Genomic DNA, 26,633 nt, shown 5'->3' with positions numbered 1-26,633 from the left:
GATACTAAAAAAATTGATAATAATTTTGAAATGTGTAAACTGATTTACATAAATGCTTGCGGTGTGCTCTATTTTTATTTTTATTTATTTTTTTGCTAAACGCTAAACTTTTCGTTAAAATGTAGGTCAGAGCTGTCAAATGCAGTTCTCCCCCTGCTGGCCGGCGCCGGTAGCGGCTCTGGATTGGCTCCAGGCGCATAAAGGCTGGCGGTCAGTGCGCGCGCCGCTGCTGCCAGAGACGCTTCTGCGCTTCCAGAAGAGCAAGAGACGCACAGAAGACACCGGCGCTGATGAGCTGGGGACTATTGTGAGACTTTACAGGTTTTTGGTATCGTTCTCGCACTTTTAAACTGTTTGCGAGGAAGTCATCGCGTCTGTTGTGGATTTTACTTTTTTCTGAGATCATGAACTTAAGTGTTATGCGCTGAAATCTTCATTCACGGAGTTTTAACCGGTGGGCTTTCTACATTTAAAGGTAACAAAAAACTCTTATTTTCCGCCTTCATATCTTCTAAATGTATAACAGAGTGCATTAAGTGTGATTTTTGTGTCTTTTAATTAAATAAGTCCAACTAGTGTATGTATTTTCCGGTAACGCGCACGTTTGGGAACATATTCGGCGGTGTTTCGAAACCTAATGAGTTGCCTACCGAGGCGGTATTTTGGGCATCATGTGCGCGTTTGAACGTTCTAGTTGAGATACTTTTCAAACGTGATTATGATGCCTAAACTTCTGCCTAGATAGGCAGCACACTAGGTTTTAAGACAGCCACTTTTTATTGTAAATATTTTAGTAATTATTTTATAATGAATTACAGCACTTTTTGTAAAATAGGTAGACCGGGGTTAGTTGTCACAAGGGCTGTATCTCAGTAAACGTAAGATTTTGTGTGTTTCTCATATAAATGTAAGCTCGGGGCAAGTTGTCACACATTATAGTGGTATATACAAATATTATTTATTTTATAATAGTATTTTGGTGGCAAAAAAAAAAGTTTGAAATACAGTTAACGTTTACATTTTTGATGTTTTATGTTTTTCATAACTTTTTAATTGAGCTAAAAACCTATAATAGACTGTTTAATCACAGAATCTGCTGTGACAACTTACCCCATAGAGTGTGACAGTGTGCCTTGCATTATATAGACAAGACCTAAATGTTTGTGTCTATATAGAAATTGACTACGAAAAAGCAACCTGTCATAAGAAATATAAGTGGAATCAGATCTGATAGTGAATTGATGTGACAACTAGCCCCATTCTCCCATATAACATGAATTGTAATTTTACGTTTTAGGTTTCTATTTGGACACCAGGACTCCATCTGCGTCTCTGATATGGGCCTTTAGTTTTATACCTCTCATATCGTCTTTCCTGGAGTGAATTTGGCTGGTTTAAAACATTTACGCTCTTCCAGAAATGGTGGGGCATTTACATTTGCAAGCTATGGATGAGAGTTTGAAAGGAAAGAACCGGGAGGGACTGCTTGATAGTCCGGATTCAGGACTCCCTCCAAGCCCCAGTCCACCCTTCTACTCTCTGTCACCGGGGATCCTCGAGTCACGCTCCGGCAGCTGCTCAACCCCAAATGAGCTGCAAGGATACTGCAGAAAGGAGAGCCGGGAAGGCAAACTGGTATGCATTCATCTAATGAAGCCTTAGAGCTTAAATGAGACCCAAGAAGGCCATGTTCCTCAATCAACATCCTGTGCTGGAAGTGGAACAGTTTTCATATCAACCAATCGGTGCACTGATTTTAGGGGTAGGGTTAGGGTACTGCTTGTTGTCCAGGAAAAGGATGTTGATGGAAGAACATGCTCTACTTGGGTAAATCATGTGCAGTATTTATACCCATGCATGAGAACTATGAGTGCTATCAGTTTTAAAAGATGATAAATCAATGAAATCAATATGTTTGCATTTTTGCGTATGGTTATTTTGCACACACCTGTGACATTTGAACTGTGTGTTCATGTGTGGCTTTGGAGATATGAGCTGTGTGTCATCCAAAGGTTTTAGATCCAGTTGTTGTCTTCCATCAGTTTTGTCCTTTGACAGATGAACTTGCACCTTATTAAATGCACTCATTTAAGATATTTTTGGTATCTTTTTGGATGTTGATTAGATGGAGGCAGATCTGAAATGTGAGTTTGAGGTTGATCGCAAAAAAAAAAATTGGTTTAAGTCGACTACAATACAATTAGAAGATCAATATTGTGCATTAAGAAAAAAGGCATTTCATACTGATTTTAAATAACGTCATATCAGTTGTAATAGAAGTTGGGATTTTCTTCAGTCATATTCACTGTGGATACAGATTGACTTAATTTACTCATTCATACTGGCAGCATCCAAACTGCTTCTGTATAAACAGGACAATTGCAAAGTCACGCAAGCAACCGGTGGTTAAATCAAGTAGTTCAATTCAAAACAACATGTTAGTATAGAAGTACATATGCAGTTCGTCATAAACACAAACAGACACTGTTGACAGTGTGGAGACCAGGGACAAATAATGAGAAATAATAAGGCAGATTCCTTAAATAGAAAGGGGTTCAGGTGCTCGTGCCTCCGCAGACTCACTCTAATGAAGCAGGGATGACAAGGAGCGAGCAGAGAGAGAGAGAGAGTTTCTGTAAACAAGTTGACCTTGTGTCTGTAACCGATCTCTCTATGTCCCTCATAGCTTCCTCATAGCAACCTTTTTACAGCACATACACACGTGCAAACAAACAAGCAGTGCTGAGACACACACACACACACACACACACATACATACATACATACATCTCATACTGGTACAGTATTACTAGACAGCACATGTTTGTGTTACAGTATAGTGCCTCAGCATAACCCAGAGTCTTATTTCTGCCTCTGAAAGGTTGCATAGCACTCTAAACTAACAGTGTCCACATCTGACACGACCATCCATTCAAATCTGTATTGACATCCTGGCAGTGGCTCAATACTTCAGAGTAACCACAATGCTAGAAGATTCAGATTAGATTAGAAAGAAACCTTTTCCAACATTTCTAGATGCATCTTCTAGAGCAAAAAAAATAAAAAATTTCCCTAAGAAAACACAGCTCTGCACTTACTAAACAACAGCTTAATTTATTAAACAGATTCCAGTTTCCGCTGCTCAACTGTTAACGTGACTGAGCTGCATTTGTCTCTGTCATACAGCATAAATGCTTTGCCTGAGCATGCCACTAAGAGCAAGTATCTAAAGGCATTTTGGAGTGTATAAATGATCACTCAGACACTCCTCTTCAAGAAACATGCATGCACTTGTCGGGACTGTAATAAAGCGCCTCACTCGATAAAATAGAAAAGAGCAGAATGACTTTATTTGTGCAACATGAATTTTTAATGGTTTTAAGCAGTATGTCTTTAACACTTTGGAAAGCTCTCATGCCAACGTCAACAAAACATCCCTCTGTCGCAGTTCTTCAGAATATGCTGTTTCCAAAATCCTATTACTTAAATGTATACAAATGTGGTGGAGCCTGCAGGCAACATGCAGTATATGAGGACCAAATGCTCTCTCAGAGTAAAAAAGAAAACGTAGGCATACAAAGCCATCTTTGTTTGCTGCACTTTGTATTTTCCGTCCATGGCAACCTTGCTTTGCAAAGGTTTGTCCATCCCAGCATGTATGTACAGTATACTATATGCAGTATGCATGTTTGCAGAGGATATGTCTGCCTTTTTCCTCTCATTTTGTGGCTGCAGGTTTATTTCAAGAGTTGTGTTTGCATAACATTATAAAAACATCTCTCCAATCTATTTTAGTGTGCCAGGCCTAACAGCAGAGCTGTTGCAGTCAGTTGCATAAGAAACTGATGACCTCTGTTTGCTGAAATTAAAGTGAAGGGTGCAGTGGCACCTCTGAAACAAAGTAATGCTGCTTTATGAGAACTCATTAGGGATGCATGATAATATTCAGCTTAACAACTCCTGATTGTACATTTAGATTACCTTTGCTGTCTATCTACAGCTCACTCGAAAGTTATTCTTTAAAAACGCTAATAACTTGATAACACTGTTACCAATTGTAAATTGTATACAATATACAGTTACTCTTTCATATTCATACTCTTTCAAAACCATATGGCAAGCACAAAATACAGATCAACAGCACAGCCCAGAGTGAAGGAAACAAACAGATCCATAACAAAGACAAACACTACAGCTGGACCTACAGACTAAAAATATATGAAACCAAACAAGGCAAAGATCCATCAGACACCTCCAGAATAAAAACATTCAGTCAGGAATTTCAGGCCACTAGATGTCAGTATAGAACAACAAATTAAGTACAGCCCTGTGTCTGTATCCACCCTGCACCCCTCAAACTGCATGAGGGTAGGTACCAAAACCTATAGGCTATGATTTTCTGTATATGTATTTGCACAGCACTAGTTGGTTTGCATACACACATCTTCGACCTTCTCATGTGGACCATCACAATTCTTCTGATTCCTCAAAACTGGTTCAGTCGGAACTAAATTTCTTAAATGAACTGAAACAAAAAAATGCAGATTAGAATGTAAAACTATAAAAGTTAAAGTTTCCTTGATTTACTGGATGTGCGAGTTAAAAAATGTTCCGCTGAGGAAGAGCCCACGTTTCCTGTGTCAAGTCAGATGACAGTTGGGCTGAAGGTACGCTGTGGGGGGATTGGGTTTTATGAGGTGTCAGAGACAGAGAGTGAGAAGCAGAGTGTGTACGTGCTGAGCGCTCACGTGGTGTGTGTGTGTGTGTTTGATGACTGGAGCAGGTGGAGGCACAGATCATTCCAGCTCCACACACACTGCTGCATTGTCACCGTTTGTCTGAGCACCAAATAAATATATCAGCACGCAGACAAACACATGCACAAAGCAACAAAAACTAATCATATTAAAAACAGTTTCACTAATTAAAGAGAGAGAAAAAATAAATAAAATGCAATGTATTTTATTAGAAAAAAAATTAAATGTTGCCCTGGAAACTTAATGAAATGAGTATTACAATTATTAAACTGGAAAAAAAAAATTATAAAAACTAAGTAGAAGTATTTGCAAAATTAAAGTGACAAAACCATACAACAAAATGACTAAGACTAAAATAGAAAAATAAAAACTAATTCAGAATACTAATAAATAAAATTATAGGACATTAATAATACTAAAATAACTGTTTGAAATTTTATCAGACCCCATTAAAGCCTTATTTTATGATAAAATAAATACATTCTAATGAAAAGTTGAGAGAAGAAGAGACCATAAAATGATGAGACACACAAAACAAGCACTTATATGCAAGTAATCAGTTACTATGGCCAATGGTCAGTTATACAGTGTAGCTGTCATCATGCATGCATGAATTGAGAAGTATTTCAATGTAAAATTCATGAATCTTTTGCCAGGACTGAACATCAATTATTATGAGTTGTAATGGCTAGCTTGATGGCTAATATCGTTTTTTTTTTTTTTTTTTTTTTATGTCTTCTTGTGTAGCTGCCATACTTGCTCCTGAACTCTCAAGGTCCAGATGCGAAGTCACGCATGTACCCTGTGGTCTATGGAGAGAGCATCGAGGTTAACCCCAAACCAGAAAAAGAGATCAAGTGAGTGTTAAATATTTTTGTGGTTGCAGGGCCATCCAAACTAAAGCTGGATACAAAAGTCTGAGACCAAAACAGTTTCTGTTTTGCACTTTTTCATTATAATTTATACTATCACTTAAAGCTGCAGTCCGTAAGTTTTGCCTCTGTCGCCATCTCTGTTTGAAAACCTGCAATTGCAGCTGTGCGCGGAATTACCTAGCTTGTGTTGGCTGTGCTCCGGCACGGCTCCAGCGCGGATGAATCTAATGTTTTGAGGAGTATATGTGTGTGTGGCAGTCAGTCACCTGTGGATATTTACTGTACTTCAAAATCACAGATTCTAGCCTACATCTTGGAATATGTGACCCAAATAAGAATTTTCACTGGAAATTGTCATCTGAACAAGTAACAAATCTGCCACGTTTGTTCTGACCAACTGATGAAAAAAGCATTACAATAAATCGCGTTACCAATGGTGATTTAATCTAAATGAGCTCATATCACATTGAAACATGCAAATTATTATTATTGTTATACTTTATTCTCAAATTATTAATGGTAACAACATCAGCATTGCATGACTATGAGTATAGTGTCTATTAATGTGTAGATTTCAATTTCTGTACAATCTATATTTGTCATACTATTCGAATTTCATATTAAGAAATTATTTTAACCCAAAAAGCTATGCTCCGTTCGAACTGGTTGTCTTTAAAATACAAATATTGTGTAATCCAAGGCTGTCTGTAATCAGATGCACATTTAAAACTAGAATATAATTTAATTTCATTACCATGTGTTTCATAAACACATAATCCTTTCTGGACTACAGTCCGCCATCAAAATGGTACATTTAGTTATTCTAGCTTGTGTGAGAAAAGGCTAAAAATGATCTCCCACCTGAAGGGTCTTCACATGCTATAGCCTATTAGCCGGGACAATTTCTTTATGTTTACAGATGTGACGTAATGACACAGCAACATGCTCGAATTTACTGCGAAAACCTACCAGTACCACTCAAATTAGAAAACATTATTATAAGCTAACCATTGTGAATTGGGCTAAAGTAATGCAATTGTTTTGAACACTGGCTGGTTATGTACTTGCTCAAATATTGATTTCGGATCATTTTTACAAAAAAAAAGTTACGGATTGCAGCTTTGACTGAAAAGTTAAAAGTAAAAATCAAAAACATTACAATGGCACAACATCTTGTATTTAGATCTCTTTTGCATTAAAGGGATAGTTCACCCAAAATGAAAATTCTGTCATTAATTACCCACCCTCATGTCGTTCCAAACCTGTAAGTCCTTCACTCATCTTTGGAACACAAATTAAGATATTTTTGATGAAATCAGAGAGCTTTTTGGCTCTGCATAGACAGCAACATAACTAACACGGTCAAGGCACAGAAAGGTAGTAAGGACAGCGGTAAAACAGTTCATGTGACAGTGGTTCAAACGGAATTTTATGAAGCTATGAGAATAATTTTTTGGAGCAATGAAAACTAAAAATATAACTTTATTCAACGATTTGTTCTCTTCCGGGTTTTTGAGTGAACTATCCCTTTAACTCCATGAGTTTGTGTGAATCCTGACAATCATGTTCTCCATCATGATTTGAGAAAGACCAATGAAAGAACATCCGACCATCTGACTTGTGAGCTAGAAATAGTGCAGAATCAGAAACATTTCTTCATTACTGTGTATAATAACATTTCTTTAAACTTTTACAAAACCTGATTTCCAAGTTGGTCTCAGACTTTGAGCGAACATTCCCATATTTTCCTGAACTTTAGTCGAGTAATGTTTGACTGATGAATTCTTATCTTTTGACTGCCATCAGGTTCAACTCTGCGGTGAAGTATGCTTCAGACAGACACTTCCGTGACCAGGTGTTCTGTGCCCAGGTCCCGACCGCCACATCCTTCAGCGAGACGGTGGTGGCCGTTCAGAACTGCACGTGGCGCAGCTACAAGTCAGAGGTTCATTTCGAGCCACGGCACAGGCCGCTACACTTCCAAAGCACGACCATCGTGTTCCCCAAGCACACCCGGAATACATACCGCACCACACTGAACTACAACGGCAACAGAAACGCAGCCGGGCGCCGGCGGTTTGTGTCCACAGTCAGGCTGGAGTCCACCGAGGACACCAGTCCATGCATCATTTACACAGAAGACCTCTGAGAGACACACATGAGAGATGTGTTATCCTTCCCGAAATTGGTTAAGAGAGCTACAGTGAGAGTACATGGACTAAAACCCTGATTCAATGATGGACGCTCACTGAGGGTTATTTTGTTCTTTTGCTTCCAGTGACATTGGTACTTGATGTTGGAGATGAGCTGGAGTGGAGTGTGTGTTTGCGGTCTTTACATGCGTTTTAGGTGTCAGTGATGTATTAATGTACATCTGGAGATTTTTTCTTTTAATTTTAATATCCAGTCGTACCAGTCAGGTGAAGGGAAAAGCATTTGGGGCAAAAAAAAAAGTTTCTGCTGTTTGCTGATTCACAGGCCTACGAGGAATCTAAGCACGCAGATTTACACAGAACTCAAAAGAATGTCAGTTAAAAATTCCAAAAATTAAATCACAGTCTTTTTATTAGTCATTATGTGTCTGGTACTAAAATTTAGCTTGGTTTTATTTTTTATTTGAATACTTTGGCTTATTTGATAAGATTGTAATCCCAAAATAAAACCGTTGGACTTTTATGCAATTTTCCATTTTAATTATACCATAAAATTCTGCCAATATTCCTCCCAAAAATGTAAAAACATGTGGGCCCACTTTATTGTCTTAGTATTGCTGATTCTTACAAATGCTCAAACAGGAAAGAGTTCATAATTAAAACAAAATGCATTAGCACATTATATGTGGACGAGAACACAAAGTCATTAGACCTTAGTCAGATTAGATGCTGTAATGAATTTAACAGACGTAAAAAATTAAACGTGCTAACCATGACTAAAGCCTACTGGCATAAATAAGTAGACTATCAGAACTGGCTGAGGAAATATAAACTATTTAAGTTGCACTTTTGGAAAGTTGTTTTTTTGTTTTGTTTTTTGGCTGTAAATGTGTTGGTATGACTAAGGGCAAATCAACGTGTAGGAGCACTTGAAAGGTTGGACCAAAGATTCTGTAAAATTCAGAGAAAGGGAAATACAACCTTAAATATTTCCTCCCTTTCTGTTTGTACCTCAGAAAACGTGGAATAAGAGTTTGAGAAGCCGCCCGACGTGCTAATATTTCAGTGGCCAAAATAAGAGCTGCACTCACAGAATGACAGGAAACAGAAGGTTGTATTTGAAATAACTGGACTGAGCATGTGTTAGATGAGAGAATTCAGCACATTCTGATCTCAGACGCTGGATTTGTGAGACAGGTTTAATCTCTGAACAGTGACGAGGTTCTTTGACCTCCTGAAGCCTGTACGGTTGTCAAAGGTAATGAGTCATTTCTGACATTTTTCGGAGCCAGTTTGTCTCAGTCTGAGCTCCTGTCTCCTCCAGCGAGTGCATTTCCTCTTTTGTGGAGCAGAGCTGTTGTTGTTTAGGAAGGCGATGAGATGTAACGGAGCAGAGATTTTGACTGAGCAGTAAAGCATTGTGGAGGTGTAAGTACGTCATGTCTGTCTTATGTCTGGAGTCTGGACTATACACTTTCAAATCTGTAGAAGCTGAAGTGGGTTTTGTAAATGTGGATCTCTTACCTCAATCATTTTCTTTTTTCATTTCTGATTTTATATAAATCTGGTGACTGAAAATAGAAAAACAATAGAGTATGTTTCCGTCTGGTATGTGGATGTGTTTGAGTTTTGAGAGGAAATGTTTGGCAGTATGAATCAAAAGAGCTTAGTTTAACTAGTGTAATACAGGAAACTAGTGTATGTACAGTATATTCCATGACACGACGAAAAAATCATCAGGGGTTGATAAGAGATGAAATTACAGGAAGGCATGACCGAGAAATTACTTCCTGTTCACTCAAGATGGACATTTGATAAGTTGATAGAGGAATTTTAGCAATGTGTTGAAAGCAGATCCGAGGGGAGATGTTTTATGTTTTTCCACATGTATGAAATTTTATGATTACATTTGTTTGGTGTACAAATGCTTTCCACTAACAGATGGATTTTGTTTGATTTCCTAACATGGTGATTTGTGTTTCTGTAAAATACTTTCCTGTTGTATATGTGGCATACAGCACTCGTAATTCTCTTTATATTTTTGTATAATTCCCAACTTAATGGTCTTCTTTTGGACAACAGATGAGAAAATAATTTAAGAAAAAAAAAATGTATATCCAAACCGATTAAATAAAAGCCCCAGACCCTACAACGGCTGTATGTTTGCCTTCTTTTGATAAACTCTGGATGTTTAATGATCTGTGAGGTAAGAATGTGTCTCTGTTTTCCATGTACATTATCACTTACACAGCACTTTCCAGCAAGATCAAATACTTTCCAGCTTAAGATGAAAAACCCTTCCACCATTCTCCTATAAAACTGCCAGCCGTGAGACAGGCATTGAGTCTTTTTGGAGCGTATATCATTTTAATCCATGCATTCAAGCTTGCTTTAGGCTAGATCTCATTTACAGGAGTAAAGGATTACATAAAAGCAGTCATAAAGAACATTATCAGAAGGCAAGTGAATGTTACAGCTACATATATTGCACTGAACAAGTTTAATACAGTAAATGCAACATGTTTATTTTACATATTCAAAAAAGCTATGTACAAAGGTATGTACTGCTTTAACAAAAGATTATATTGCCTACTCTTTCCCAACGCCTGACTTTCAAACCAAAGTTTTCCAGTCTAATGATTTACAAACATTTGGCGAATCGTCTTAACTTAGATAGCAGTTCCTTGAATATGCTTTACAGGATGGAGAATGTGCTTACACCAAATGTTTCTACTTAAATTGTTTACCCACTTTATTGCTATTAAACATAAAATAGGGCTAGGCAATTTGAACTAAAATCAAAACCTTGATTAATGTTTTTTTTTTTTGCCCTTATAGTTCATTAAAGGGTTGTAGTGTAAAACTGCTCCACTATTAAATGTGTTTTTTTTTTTTTCTAATGAAAGAGTGCATTTCTTATCTCTGTGACTTTAAAATAATATCAAACTGTTTAGGGTTATTTGAATATTTCGAACAATTGAAATCAAAGCTTGCTTGAAATGAAAAACGTCTTATGAAAAAGGGTTTTATTGAAAAAAGAAAATTAGCAAAAAGAAAAAAAGAAAATTTTGCAAACAAAATAAATTTATATTGGCATTTGAGAAGTAGAAAATAACCAGCATCTCTTGCAAACAAAATACATTTTAAGTAGAAATACAAGTAGAAAATCACTTGTATCTCTTGTAAATTAATAGGCTATTATTTTAAGTGAACTGACATCAGTCCGATGTTGTTTCACTGCTGGAGCAGATGTAGACAAGAATGTCTCCTAAGTGATTGAGATGTTCTGTTGTTGGATGTAATAATGAACATAGCAGTCGTCATTTACTTCTGACATCTGAGCCGCTGAAGAAGCAGTGGGTTACGTTTGTTTTTGAAGGGAATGCACCCCCAGGACTGCCTAAATGTGTTTATGTTCACACATGCAACTGAACATGCACTGAAATGGCTTGCTGTGAACAGAGTAAAAAAGGGTGGTTTTACACTACCATTGAGAAATTTTAACCAAAGTATGTTATAGACTTTTCTTTAAGACCCTAAAGAATCATATCAACTTGTGGAAAACGGACATCCGATGACCCCTTTAACGTGCCACTCATGTGCGACAGGCTGCAAAACATGCTAGCGCCGACACTGTAGTATGTTTTTAAGGGGAAAGTATTAATACGATTAAAAAACTAAATAACTGACATGGGAAAATTACGTCTGTTAGAGGTTCTGAATTTCGGTTTCGATTTCTTTTTGATTAATCGTCCAGCCCTAACATAAAATGTTGAATCTTTTCTTCTTTTCCATTAAAGGGGTCATATGATGTTGCTAAAAAGAACATTATTTGGTGTATTTGGTGTAATGCAATGTGTTTGTGTGGTTTAAGGTTCAAAAAACACATTATTTTCCACATACTGTACATTGTTGTTTCTTCTCTATGCCCCGCCTTTCTGAAACGTGTCGATTTTTACAAAGCTCATCTTTCTGAAAAAGTGAGGTGTGTTCTGATTGGCCAGCTATCCAGTGCTTTGTGATCGGTTGAATGCCTCATAAGTGTGACGGTAATGTTCCAGCCCTTAAAATACTGTACTATGCCGTCTCCCAGCAGGACGAGACTCAGTCCGGCTGCTCTGCTCGTGCACGTCCCATCATCGGTTCTCTTTTAGCAGTTCAGCCAATGTACTGTAAGGAGTAACTGAATAACTCGGGATATTGGTTTATTTCACGTCAGAGGAAGTGTAAGGCACATTAGTAAACCGAATAACTTAAGTTATTTGTAGATTAGTGCGTACTGGAGATGCGAACTGTTTCAAACGATTCAGTTCGATTTGGTGAACTGGTTCGACCGGTGTCCTGACATTTTATCCTACCCGTCAGATTTTCCTACCAGGGTTTACTGCGCATGCGCACATCAATGTTGCGTCCTTTTTCTCATGCTGAACAACAATATTTAATGTATCTGCATTACTGTAAGGGTAGATTTAGGGTAGGGGTAGGTGTAGACTTTAATAAAACACAACCTAATAGGTAGAAAAAGATATTTATTTTTGGATTCCTGTAGCTGTATCCCTTCTAGCTATAACCGCGAATATAACATATTACTGTATTTGCATTACTGTAAGGGTAGGTTTAGTGTTGTGGTAGGTGTAGGAGTTAATAAACCATAACTTTACAGGTAGCATTTTTCGTTGTCGAATTGTACTACTCACTGTTTAAATGGGAGGTAGCAAAATCTGACAGGGTAGGACAAATCGACAGAACACCGGCTCATTAAGAAGATCCTGTTCAATAGAACGATTCGTTCGTGATCCGGACATCACTAGACCAATAAAACCCATTACAAACGAGGCATTTGTTGCATCCAATGGGGACATAATTACTGATTATAATGACTTAAACTGTCTTTTCATGCGCTGTGTTGTGTATTGCGCTGTGTTAACAAAAAAACATGTCTGCATTTGTGATCGGAGAAACAACAAACAACAAGCATACTCTAAACTGCTCAAAACTTGCATTTGAATCATCAGTGGCAAATTCTTTAAATATAAAAAACGTACTTACAGGCTGTGAGTCAGAAGCGCCAGACTGTCCTTGCAAAGTTTGAACTGCCCAACTTTATAGAAACAGCTGTTTCACATAGCCTGACACATTGCAGGCTACTGGTTCAGGAAACAGTCCTCATCCTCCATAAAATGCGCAGCACACATCTGAATATTTGGGTTGAATTGTTCTGGAACAGTGTTGAAATACAACTTAACCACTGATTTCTAGTTGTGTCCTCTTTTGGAAGACCGTACAAAGAAGTTTCGGTTTCACAACTTAACCACTGATTTCTAGTTGCAACAGCGAGAATAAAAGTTACGCCTTCTTTGCGTGAACATTTGGGTGGCGTTTTGCAAATCTTGCCACATAGTGTCATAGAGATGTGGGGGTGTGTTAGAACGAGCCGTTTCTTAACTTTGATAAAGAATATTTCTTTGTATTTGAGACTTTAGTCTTTGCAACTTTACAGATCTTCTTTATGCACCAAGAGCTTGTAACACTCCAAAGAGAAAGGAAAATTGAAATCGCATCATATGACCCCTTTAACACCAGGAAGAACAGTCAGCCAATCAAAATGTGATGTGTTTACAAGGCCTAAGGCTAATATCGTCATCTCAGTGGCAAAATGTGTCCCACTTTACATGAATTCCTGAAATATTGTAAATTTACATATTAAATGTTAAATAATATTCAATACAAACATTAAATATTGTAATATTCTAATTAGATTTTTTTACATGTTTACATGTTATAGACAACAAAGGTTTTTAACTTTTGTGACACATGTGAATGTATTTTCTTGGATTGAAATATCGAGAGCAAAATATAAAAATATTTAAATCTATTTAAAGTATTTTGGATTTTTTTTTAATATTTAAAAGATTTAAAATATAAAAATATTTAAATTGCAAAAAAAAAGAAAGCTATAATATTTAAAAGATTTTTTTTTAGAAAATATATATATTTTTAAAAATCGATATATTTAAGCAAATATATTTTTGGCATTTTTATTTATTTATTTATATTTTGAAATATATTTAATCATATATGTGATATTTAATGGTGGATTTTCTGCCCCAAACAGAAGAATGTTCAAATGTTTTTTTTTCAGCAGCATGAAAACAATTTGTTTGTTAAATGTCTTTTGTGATAAATTAAGAGCTGCAGCCTGAGGTCATATGAAGGTCAGCAGCGCCCTCTAGTGCTCAACGCTTACAAATATAACGCAGTGAAGAGACGCTTCAGCTGCTGACGCTGCACACAGTGCACTGCTGCTGCTGCTAGTAATCCACCGATTGTAGGTTAAACGTGGACACAATTCCTACACCTTTTGACAAAAGAACTTCCATGATCTTTCACTTAATACATGACTGGATTAGTAGTTAAATCATTTCATAAAGATTACTGAATCAGACTCGAATTATGCCAATCCCACATTCTTTGAATTAATATATATTTGATAACTAACGTTTCTATACCAATCAGTGTACAAATTGATATTCACTGATTTGTAGATTAATGTATCCACTTGGTATTTACCGATATAGGTATAACTTATTTGCCAATATAGGTAAATAAAGTGCAAAACGATAAAACACATTAAAACACGTTTTAAATTAATATATGATAAATATTAGTTTGCAACAAGCAGCTAAAATAAATACAGCGGCTAACACTTGAAGTTCACATTCAAGTTAAAGGTGCAGTAAGTTACTTCTGATGTTGAACGTTGGAATTGACACCCGCCCCCTTCATTGCCAGCAAACACAGAACGTTCCCCTGAAGTTAACTTTGGGTTCCAGTTTGGTTATTTCTTACTGACCAAATATTAACGTTAGGGGACTATAGCTAATATTACAACAACAGCGTTGTTTCTGTGAAACAGCAAGTCCAATGTTACTCACGTGTCGAGCAGGCATCCGTCTTCAGGCCTCTCCAGCACTGGAAAGCTTTTCCAGTATTAACCTTAACGCGGGTTGTATCTCGTGCCTGATCATACCCCTTTCTTTTCCAGTTATAGTTTTCTGACCCTTTCCCATTCTGGTATCATTTCAGTCATCTCTCTGCTTGCTGTTCACTCCCAATCATGAATGTGCACGCCCTCTCTGATCATATCGCTGATTGTATATAAGATTGCTGGTGGTTTGTATGATTGGTGGTGTTTGGATTGATCGGTCTTTTTCCCGATTTACACAGCTTACAAAATACACAATTCCATTACTTGAGTGAAAGAACAGACACTGCGCGTCAAATATTACTCCATTACATGCAAAAGCTGTGAAGACTCATTTTTATACAAGTTCAAGTAAAAGTACAGAGGTACTTGCTTTTAAAAGTACTTAAGTACCAAAACTAAGCTTCCTTTATGTAAGTGCACTTTTTTATCATTGTTGTAATAATTGCAATCTTTCAAAAATGTACAGAAAAAAATTCTCAAAAGTACAACAGATACTCAAAAAGTACAATACGCTAGTAAATGTACTTTGTTACTGTACACCACTGGATAGGACTATGTAATAATAATAATAATAATAATAATAATAATAAAATTCAGCACACAAAGAGCAAAATGCAAGCTCCAGCCAATGAAATTCTGAAATATATGTATCCATGATAATAATTTACATGCCTTTAAAGGGATAGTTCACTCAAAAATAGAAATTCTGTCATTAATTACTCGTTCCAAACCATTCATTTTCAGAACACAAATGAAGATATTTCTGATAAAATCCAAGAGCCAAGAGTTTTCTGACATCTGCTCAGTTAATAGCTTTAAGGCTGTGTCCAAAATCTTCACCTTATACCTTACATAGTGCACTATTTGAGTCATTAGTTGTGGTGTCTGAAACGATGAACACAAAGCCATAGTGCACATCAGTAACGAGTATACAGTACAACCAGTGCACACTCACTAGAATATGCATTCACATTATAATAAAAGTATAATAAAAGTGTTCTTACTATATAATATATATATAATATATATATATATATATATATATATATATATATATATATATATATATATATATATATATATATATATATATATATATATATATATATATAATGATATATATATATATATTATATATATATTTATATATATTTATTTATAATGACATGGGGTGTTGTTACCATAGTATAGTTCTTGTGTTATTTTTTAGCAATAACTAATTGTAATAATTATTGTTAGTCCTCCTAGTCCAAATTGTGCAGCTCTACAAACAAGCACAACAAACCTGGTGCTCTTTTACAACCAGAAAAATAGCAACTGGATTTATGCAACCCTAGAACTGGAGGCATTTGGAGGCGATTTCGATACACAGCATGAATCTCACCCCAGAATTTCTAATTTTAGACATCGTCATGCACCGGATTCGGATTCATTAGTACAGGCTTTATGAGCTGAACCACCACTCGTGTGCAGTCTGAGCTTTCCAAGAACCAGGATTAAAAAAAGATAATAAACTGACAAATAAATGAATAAATACTACTAACAACAGAACAACTGCAACAGTGGCACAATATATAAAAAAGGCAACAAACAAATCAATGGCAATAAGCTTTTTATTTAAACATTAAGGCAGTGTCTGTTTTTTTTTTATTTATTTTTTTCTGTTTAATTTTTACACTGCTATCCACAAAGCTTGCTGGTGGCCATGTTGAAATACAACAGTGTGAATACCAATCTTGCAGCAAATCACATAAATATGTACATCCTTTCAGGTTTATTTACACTCCTCGCTATAATACAGGGGGTCTTAATAAAAAAAAAGAAAAAAAAAAGCAATATGCACAAAATGGTTGTACAAAAACAGATGCCACCCAAACACCCACTTAACCTTTCCAATCGTAAGAGGGGCGATGATTACTGCTGTTTTCCATTCTCTCTCGTCTTCATTTGCTTTAATCTCTCAGCTTCATTTACGTTTTATCAGTTACAAATGAGAACGCCTCCTCATCTAAGGAAAGTGCAACACTGTCCTCAGTAAAAAGGTCAAACAAACAGTCAATATAGAGGAAAGAGGGCTCGCTCTACAAGAAAACACTGAACTTTAGAGTGACTTGTCCACTAAATACAATACTGTCTGGAGTGATATGTCAGAGAATAAATCTCAAAATCAGAGCACAGCATTCTGGGATGTCTGTGCAGATGTTATGTTTAACAAAAAGAAAGTAGTATAGCTACTGTTCACACACCCCTTTCAGGGATCTTGATGCGAGTGTATTTGGGATTGAAGTGACTGAAGATAAAGCCCCATTAAACAAAACCACACTAGGTAGTGCACTAAAACTGTCCTCAACCACCAAAGCAACAACAAAAGCCCCCACCAGATAAAACCCACTGCTGAACTTTTACGTTTCATCTTTTAATTAGCTTCCAAAAATATCCCCAGAGTCTGGAGATTACAATGAGCATTGCAGTTCGAACTGTTAAAGATACCTTTCATAGTAAAACCATGTGACAAATAAAAGTCAAACAATACGAATTAAAACATTTCATTATATCTAATATGCATGCAAAGCAATTAGTAACCCCACCGCTGAGGTGGCCCGAAAAAAGAGGCGTTTTGGAGAGGAGACTGACACGGTAAATGTCTCCTTCACGGTTTTAAATTGTGCCTGTGTGACAAATTGTACAACCCTGGCATAACAAGGAGAAAAGAAACAATTTTAAAAAACAAACAACTGTGCGTAGTCACTTGGTAGTTTTAACTTCAGAAATGTATGTGTCAAATACATGGCACTTAACACTAGAATTATCTTTAAAACTGTACAGAGTGAAGGACTACAGGTTATACGAGGTGTGGCGTCTGCTCACCTCCATTTTATTTTATTACGCAGGATAGATCTCTTCAAATGAGCCCACAGAAAGAAAGAAAAACATACATCCCGAACCCTTCGTTCAAGCACAGAGCAAAAGTAAAGCAGCTCTCAGTGAGTGTCATGTCAAAGGACTGGCCAGACAGCATGGCTTTAACTCTTCAACAAATAGATGACGTGAACAACATCAGGTCTGCTGGGACGTTCAGACCTGATAAAGCAGCTTCCCCTAAAGACGCGTCCACTCGCTCAACTCTCTGCCAGTGATTGTCGCAAGAGAGTGGAACACTTGACAAGGTAGGTGACAAAACAAATCAACAAAACACTGTATAAGAAAAACTAAAATAAATGCTGTTTAAAAAGTTGCATTCAGGTCAGCATCCGTTGAAGGACACTGACAGGAACTAAGTTTGCCGACTAAGTGCTTAAATCATTAAAAAAAAAATGTACATAAAAAAAGATTGAAACTAAAAACATCTCGCCCATCTACTATCAAAGAGAGATGATGGAAAAGACAACATATTATTGGTCAGCTAGAGGCAAGAAATGAAGGTTTGATGTTAACATTATGTGCACCCTGTAAACCAATGATTTGGCCGCCCATGTAAACTCTCAGAAGTAGCACGGTAAGGACAGAATGTTACAGGACAAAATTAAATCTGCTTCAGAACCAGTACAGTTTAGCGCAGGGATCAGCTAACCTGCCTCTCGGAAGGTCTTGTTTCATCACACACATACTCGGATGGCCAACAGCGTCAGATCCATAAAAAATAACAGGGTCATCTTGGCAACACATGAACCATCATGAAGGACTGCAGATGAGATGCACATGAGAACTCAGAGGGCATACGCACATGTGTGTGTGTGTGTGTGTGTGTGTGTGAGTGCTTATTTCTGCAGAGGATTCATCCAGCCTTTGCATTACACCACACACACACAAAACAAACAATTTGCAGTTGTATTACAGTATAAGAGTGTGTGTCCTGAGCAGTCTAATGAGGAATGCTCCAAAACGCGTCAAAAAAACAGATAAGTCCATGAGTCAACTCTGATAAGGCCTGCAAGACGACACGAATAGATGTATATATATATATATTCATATAAAAAAAAAAAAAAACTAAAAAGTGATTCATCCTACGAGTAGTCCTGGAGTGACGCACACGCTAACACGTGTGCGCATTCACAAACACACTGACACATCAACACACGTCTGCAGCCATGTAATGCACTTCCACTGATGACGTGAGTGTGTGCGCTTGGGTGGGTTTTGGGATGTGTGTCTCTATGCATGAATATGTGTGTAGAGGTATCAGAGGGCATGAGCGCAGATGGACTTGTGTGTTCCCATATGTCAGTATGGACATGAGTACGTGTGTGTTCACGAACATCCCTGTTTACAGTAACAAGTTTCTGTTCATAAGCAGCAAACGTTCAGTCCTAGTGTACGCGGCGTGAGGTGTGTGTTCACTCGCTGTCTGACAGGGTCTCGTATTGAGAGCACAGTAGAGGTTTGGGTTCTTCCTCCCAGGTGCGGGGTTGAGTCTGGCCCTGTGGAGGCGCCGATGTGCCCTGCTGCGTTGGGGAAGGTGAGGGTCCCGACATCATCCCGCTGGGGAGACGCATCTGCATGGTCAGGGGGTTACAGGGGAATGGAGTGGGGCCTAAGAGGGGGAACCAGAAAAAACAAATGTCAGAGAATATATATAAATACATAAAATGTGCAGTACCATTCGGTAGGACTTTCTAACATTTCTAAAAGAAGTCTCTTATGCTCACCAAGGCTGCATTTATTCGATAAGAAATACAGTAAAAAGTCATTTTTGAAATACTGCAATTTAAAATAGCTTTTCTATTTAAATGTATTTTAAAATATAATTTGTTCCTTTGATGACAAAGCTGAATTTACATGATCCTTCACAAATCATTCTAATATGCTGATTTGATGCTGAAGTAACATTTCTGATTTTAATTAATGTTGAAAACTGTTGAGCTGCTTGATATTTTTGTAGAAAACCCTGATAAATTTATATTTTCAGGATTCTTTGATGAATAGATGAATAGTCACTTTTAATCAAAAACTAAAAATAAACATCTTAACATGAATTTAATATAAATTAACCCAAATTTATTATATAATTATTTGAAATATTAGGTGAAATTGATTCAGTTATTTTAGTTGGCAGATGTTGCTAATATTTAACAAGTTTCTCACCCATTTTGTGATTGTGTGTGTGCACACGTGTACCTGTAGATGAGGGTCTGTCCTCCCACACTCTGTTGGTGAGTGGGGTGTGACGGTTACAGTCTCCCTCAGAGTGGACAGAGGACACAGATGAAGGTCTCTCTCCTCCAGACAGACCAGGACCGGGAGACTTAGTCTTGCGACCATTAGAGCGCCCTCCTTTGGATTTAACTGAATTCAAACACAGGACACAAATGAGAGATAGTCAGACAAACATATAAAGATATCGGTGTATGTTGCCAAAATAATTCTGAGCTGGTCTAACATAACTCAAAAACAGGTCATAGGTCTGTTCTGACCAGTGAAAACTAATACATAAGAGAAGCCATGCTTATTTTGTTGTAGACATGAAAGGAACGAAACAGTGCATATTTACCAGTCACTTGGTAAAAATTAGAAAAAAATGGGGTGGTGCCAAAATGAACAGGCTGAGCCCTCAAAAAATAAAAGTATGCAAGATAAAAAAAACACAACTGCATTAAATACAGGCTCATCATGTAACAATTTATCATCACATGCTGTTAATAATTTGCATGTGAGCACCTTTGGTCCAAAAAAATGAAGCCAAAACCTGACACATGCTGTCATGAATCAAGGGTTTCAAGGGTTTATTTGGCGCACCTGGCAGGGAGTAGGGGTCTTCAGAACGCCCATCCGCCGAAGCTGGCGGCCCGACAGCAGCTGGCACATTAACACTCATCGAGTTGACAGAGTTGGACGGCGAGCGATCGTCCATCTGTTCATCATACTTGCCCATGAGGGCTTTCCTGATGATGGCCTCCAGACCTATAGTATTACCGCTGGCCTCTGGGGCCGGGTGACTGCGCACGCTCACGGGTCCTAAAATAGATGTTACAGTGGTTGTGTTAAAGAAACAGGAGTGTGTGAAGTTATTTGGCGAGCTTTCTTAAAGACAAAGGACAGTGGTATAAAATGAACTGCTGTTGAGGAGAAAAGACCACAACTGGAGGAGCTGCTCACCTGCATTTGTAGAGGCGGGCATATTAAAGATTTCTGTCCCAGGTTGGCCCTGATCTAAAACAGAGACAGGAAAAGATAAGTTTGAGCCACTTAGCCAGCAACAATAACATGCATATTAATGTCAGGTAAAACCCAACAGATTCAATCCCATTAACTCACTGAATTCAGCCTCTGTGCCAACCACCATCTTCTTAATCATTTCCTTCTTGCTCTTGACAATAGCGGAGTTGCTCTCAGTCAGTTTACTGAAGAAGGCTGGTGGGTGAGAGCTGCTGGCGGGTGAACGAGATCCCATACTGAGACACAAAAGCAGAGAATGAGAAATGAAAATACAGGATGAAAGATGATGTCCAATTAGTGAATGAATCCTTCGATTGAGTCAAATAGTTTCACTGATTCATTAAAGAATCGATCCTTTTCACAGACTGTGATGACGTGCTTCCAGAGCTATTAAAAATCTAATAAAATGCAAAAATTACAATTGTAGTTTTCTGTTCACCACTATGGAACTTCCACCTCTGAGAACCAAGGGAATGTGAAAAGGGTCCATTGCATAGAATCAGTCTGAATCGTTGTTTGAACCAATTCACTCTGAGACCGACACCCATCACTATTGTGTGAATGCATCTGTTTGTATGTTATATACCACTGCTCTGCTTGTTCATTAGGGTAGGCAGCTCCTGGTGTCTCCGGCTCCGAAATGGCCCCTGGTGGTGAAACAGGTTCAATCCCATCAGCAACCAGACTCACTGGAGAGGCCTTACTCTGAGAAGGAGACCTGTCTCTCCCTCTTTCCCTCTCAGCAGCAGTGCCTTCTGGGGTGTAGCGGGCGTTGAGGTCTGTGGGGTTCTGGGCTTGGGGGGCGCTGGGAGGACGAGTGAGATCCAGCACAGGGGAGTTGTGATATCCAAACACAGGCTGTAGAGATGATTGACCCCCTATCTGGCCTTGCTGCGACTGGCGCGTGTAGTCTTTAGTGATCACCTCCTGTAAAGAGAAAACATCCATTTGGTGATGTGCAAGCAGGAGACAAGTACACATATTTATATTTAGAATATTAACTTTTTTTTTACCTTGTAAAAGGTAGAATTGATTAAATGATTTTAAAATTGGTTTTAATTGTGACAGCCATAACAGATTGCTTTATTTAATTGTCTAGAATTTGCTGTGCATTGTTGTGCCACTTACACTAATGTGCTGGGCGAGGGTGACCACTCTCTGAGAGCCTTTGACAGCAGAAGGCGGCTGCTGACCTGGAGAAAGTCTGTCCTCAGACCCGTACAGCTGTTCTAGTGCCTTTTGGTGAGCTGCAGAGAGGACAGGGAAGCACACATAGACAGGAAGAGAAGACATGAAGAGTATGGTGTGGCAGAAGGCTCTGGATTACTCTGAGGGTAAGAGCAGAGACGGGTGTGTAAGCGGTGCGGTCACATACAGGCTCTGGGATTACAGTACTCAATGACTTGCTCACACGTGTGTTCAGAGATCAAGCCAACATTATGGAGGCATCTGACTAGCGAAGTGTAAGCACTGTGCTGATTAGCAAAAATGCTTTGAACAAAAACAACAATAAAACAGAAGCAAAATGAGCTGTGAAGGTAGGAGAGGTGGATATATCTGCTTTATTACCATATATATATATATATATATATATATATATATATATATATATATATATATATATATATATATATATATATATAATATATATATATTACACCAAGCAATTCATATATATATATATATACATGTAGTATGAAACGTGAAAGAAATCTTGGTTGATTGCAGTGGTGAGTGTTAGTTTGGGTTGTATGGTGAACTGATATCTAATTTTTCCCGGGACAATCCCGTATTTCAGCTCTATTTTTAGTGTCCCGACTTATTTTGAAAAAATCATGTTTTCATCCACCTGTTTACGTTCACTTAAGCCATAACCGACTGTATTTACATGAGATACTCCACATGATGGAGATTTTGACAGCTGTGTGTGTATTTGACAATAAAGGTGCAAGCAGAACTGATCGCAGAACTGGGATCGCACGGCCGAGAGAGTGTCCTTCACTTACTGCAAGTTATTCAATAACGAATTGTGATTGGATGGTAATCTTGTTCTACGACAAGCTTGGTTACCTTTCATTAGGCTGTTCTCGCATGACAGAACACCACTACCACTACTACTACTACTACTACTCGCTCTGACCACCCAGTCGTAAAGAAATTTTAAAATATGGGTCATATATATATATATATATATATATATATATATATATATAATATATATATATATATATATATATCATCAACAAAAGTATTAATATTTACATTGACAACTCATGGATTCAATTCAAATGAATAAAAAAATCTTAAAAGACTTCAAGCACATCCAAGATCCACATCGGTTAAATGCAGTGATGTGAATCGTGAGGAATTATTGATTCTAATCCCACATAATTTGTATTTCAGGCACTTGACGAAAGTTTTCTTATTTCTGAAGAAGCCCCCATTCATATATATATATATATATATTTAATTACTGTGATGACAGCTGAATTTTTAACAGCCATAACTCTAATCTTACAATATCCTTCAGAAATCATTCCAATATGTTGATTTGGTGCTCAAGAAATATTTCTTAACACAGACAGTTGTGCTGCTTAATATTTTGTGGGTAGTGTTTTTTCTTTTCTTTTCTTTTCTTTTTTTCTTTGATGAACATAGTTCAGAAGAACTGGAAACAATCTCTGGTAACACTATAAAATGACTTCTCACTTCTCAATCTCACTCACCTCAAACTTTTGAACAGTAGTGTGCTAAAAGTAAGATTCATGTGTTTAATACTAGTGAGATTTTAGTCTTTTGGCTGTAGATTCAATAAGATGGTAAAAGAATCCAGATATTCAACAACCATTAAGAACCAAACATCTTGAAAATCATTTAGCTCCAGATCCATTTTGACCCTGTTTCTCTATAACTTGTAAAATTTGTTTGCTTCATGCAGCTATCAAACCGTCAATGTGCCAGAGTGCCCTCCCTCCAAAAAAGGAAATGAAACAGGAAGCAAACATGTAGAGCTATGGAATGTTCCCCAAATTAAAAAAAAAGAGGTAAAGGGGGAACACATGAGGCAAGCCGATAAAGGCATTATGAAACGATGAGCAACCACATGACTGTTGAATGACTGAGCTCTTAAAGTTCACCTCAGGATCTCTCACTGGTCTAGAAAAGCTTGTCTCCAGACACGTCATTCTGGACCGTTAGGGCGTAGAGTGAATTATCAGTCCACTAAGATATACGCCTGTGGCCATTACAGAGGAGAAGCTCAAATCATTTAATGAGCTTCACTACATTAATTTGTGGAAGTTTGGACTGAAACGTGCAGAATCTCCCCTCAAAGTTTGGATTTGGCAAACGGTCAAATAGGTTTAGGTAATTCAAAAGGGGAGGTAAACCTTTGGTGGTCTTTAAGCAATGCTTCAGATGGCAAAAAAATATGAAAAGCAATTGGTAGAAGCATATTCCAAAAAAAAAAAATAACCAAACCGAAAGAATATGGAAACCGGGTTGATTCTGATCAATGCCAACCACCACAAGCGTGCACTAGGCCACAGACGTAAGGGGGTGGGGGTGGGGCAGGGGCACAGAAGGGGTAGAGGAAGGGTGGAGGGATGGGAAGGTGTTGGGTGGATTGGTAGAGAACAGGAAGGACAGGGGGGAAGGGAGGGAAAAGGAGGGGGGGGGGGTGGGGGGGTGGCGTTAACAGCCCAAAGGTCCCAGAGCGTCTTACCATCACAGGTGGCGTTGGTCGCGAGCGCACCAGTCTCTGGCATCGCCGCATCACAAGAAATTTGATGCATGATTATCGCGTTTATGAAGTTGGCCGCTGTCATGGTGGTCTTACCGAGTGCTCGAAGTTCGTGTTCCTGTATGGACATCACTTTGTTTTGAGTCTTTTCCCTACTTGACGCGCTGCTGATGCCATCTCCACCACGGGACGGGATGGAACTGCTGCCGCTGTTGTTTTCGGAAGCCAGCAAGGGGTGCCCTCGACTTGTGGGCAGACCGAGGTGGGCACCAGGGGCCTGGCTGTACGGAGAGGGGTATGACCCACCAGCACCAGGGCTGGCCAGCTTGGGGTCAGACTTGGAAGAGGATGAAAGGTCTTGATGTTTGGGCAGACCTCCACGCCCATGGCTTTTGCCCCCATCTCTATTTGAATCTTTAGCGTTTGAGTCTGTACCAGATGGGTAACCCTCATTGGCTAGACCAGACCGAAGGTGCCCACTGAAGCCCTGGTAGCGAGCGGATCCTGGTGGCCTGAAGAAAGGTAAAGGTAAACAAATGATGTTGTTTATTTCACTGGACATACCATCAGGCAGCAGTTTGAGCAGCGGAGACTCACCGCAGCACAGAGGGACTGTTGTGCTCAGAATTGGCCAGGCTCTTTGAGCTGGTGTTGTGCAGAACGCTAGGTCTCTGCTGCAGGCTGTCCTGGGGACGAGGGGAGAGCGGAGATGACTGGTGACTGTATGGATGAGATGGGGGACGAGAACTGCTGCTGCTGCTGCCACCCATCTGTTCTGGTGCTCCTGTTTGGACACAATGTTCAGACATTTAGCAACACTGATCTGCATATTGATTATTGGCTAAAGTACACGAACACTGAACAACTCAATATTAATCCAGTTATAATTACAGCTGTAAATCTGTGTTTTAAGTAACTGTAATGAAAATTAAAAAATATATAAATATCATTATAAAACTGAAAGATATATGTTAAAGTTGAAATACTAAAATTACTAAAAATGAAATAATAAATTAAAGCTATATAGAAATTGAAAACCTCAAAAAATAATAAAAATGACAAGTACATTACCTAAATAAACAAAAACAAACTAAAATAAAAAAAACTGAAAATATAAAAACAAGTCCATTAAACATATTGATAAATACTATATAAATGGTTCTAAAATACCACTGCTGTAAAACAGTTAATGATTTATAAAGTTCATTGTAAAATCTGTAAATAAGCTAAATTACAATTCTATAAATATTTGCTGAAAAGAGCCCCCAAAGAAGACAATATAAAGACGTTCCATAAAGTGGCTGTACACATTAAAAGTAAAAGGCAGTGAGGGCGCTCACCTGGTCTCCATATAGGGGCATGTTCCACGTTACCATGACCTAGGGACTTGTCTCTTTCTCTGTCCCTGTCCCGATCTTTCTCACGCTCTCTCTCTCGGTCTCGTTCCCTGTCCCTCTCTCGATCCCGCTCTCGGTCTCTCTCACGATCTCGCTCTCTTTCCCTCTCTCTCTCTCTCTCCCTCTCCCGTTCTCTTTCTCTTTCTGAGGACGTCGAACTGCCTTGGATCTTGCTCATGTGAGAGGCTCCCACTGTTGAGAGATAAGAGGTATAAAGTGAATGAAATTATAAAAAAGAATGAGTTTTAAATCACCATGTTGTTTGTTTGAGTGAGTGTGTTACTTTGTACCTGGTGAGATGGGAGATGTGTTGTAGGCTCCGCTGGGGAAAGCTGGAGAGCTTCCTGGGATGTATGCGATACGATCCATGGGAGAGGCAGATGTTCCTGCAAATGGACGGAAAAAATTTACATGCCTCGAATGATTATAAGTATGTAACATGTTGGTTTTATTTTTGTATTCAGATACATGACCAGGTTATTTGGAATAGTTCTCCAAAAAAATTAAATATACCATAGTTTACTAACTCTCATGCAATTGTCAGTGAATAATGACTTAAATTGTGCTC

At 38.1% G+C, this 26,633-nt stretch overlaps 2 protein-coding genes across 5 annotated transcripts in view; one reads left to right on the top strand and one right to left on the bottom strand.

Moving 5' to 3' along the window:
* The first annotated feature begins 209 nt into the window (after positions 1-209).
* On the top strand, positions 210-9,934 carry rflna (refilin A). Its single transcript, XM_019125523.2, has 4 exons — positions 210-475; positions 1,298-1,635; positions 5,505-5,614; positions 7,439-9,934. Exons 2-4 carry the CDS (start codon positions 1,420-1,422, stop codon positions 7,779-7,781), a joined length of 669 nt encoding a protein of 222 aa, XP_018981068.1. The 5' UTR covers positions 210-475; positions 1,298-1,419; the 3' UTR covers positions 7,782-9,934.
* An 8,805-nt stretch (positions 9,935-18,739) lies between these two features.
* LOC109077172 (nuclear receptor corepressor 2-like) overlaps positions 18,740-26,633 on the bottom strand; it is a 112,155-nt gene continuing 104,261 nt past the window's right edge. For 3 of the 4 annotated variants that reach the window (XM_042728971.1, XM_042728969.1, XM_042728970.1), the window contains 12 exons: positions 26,356-26,451; positions 26,009-26,257; positions 25,266-25,452; positions 24,765-25,180; positions 24,651-24,686; positions 22,055-22,173; positions 21,513-21,853; positions 21,026-21,162; positions 20,867-20,920; positions 20,507-20,725; positions 19,889-20,056; positions 18,740-19,304 (listed from right to left, as the gene is read on the bottom strand). In XM_042728971.1, the coding sequence (XP_042584905.1) occupies positions 19,108-19,304; positions 19,889-20,056; positions 20,507-20,725; positions 20,867-20,920; positions 21,026-21,162; positions 21,513-21,853; positions 22,055-22,173; positions 24,651-24,686; positions 24,765-25,180; positions 25,266-25,452; positions 26,009-26,257; positions 26,356-26,451 (2,219 nt within the window). In that variant the 3' untranslated portion in view covers positions 18,740-19,107. The remainder of the gene's footprint in view (positions 19,305-19,888; positions 20,057-20,506; positions 20,726-20,866; positions 20,921-21,025; positions 21,163-21,512; positions 21,854-22,054; positions 22,174-24,650; positions 24,687-24,764; positions 25,181-25,265; positions 25,453-26,008; positions 26,258-26,355; positions 26,452-26,633) is intronic. The other variant, XM_042728972.1, reaches the window with a different exon arrangement.

The sequence above is a fragment of the Cyprinus carpio genome, chromosome B8 (genome assembly GCF_018340385.1).
Source record: "Cyprinus carpio isolate SPL01 chromosome B8, ASM1834038v1, whole genome shotgun sequence".
NCBI classification, from domain to species: domain Eukaryota; kingdom Metazoa; phylum Chordata; class Actinopteri; order Cypriniformes; family Cyprinidae; genus Cyprinus; species Cyprinus carpio.
Note: the sequence above shows the minus strand (reverse complement) of the source record. Positions and strands in the feature narration are given on the sequence as shown.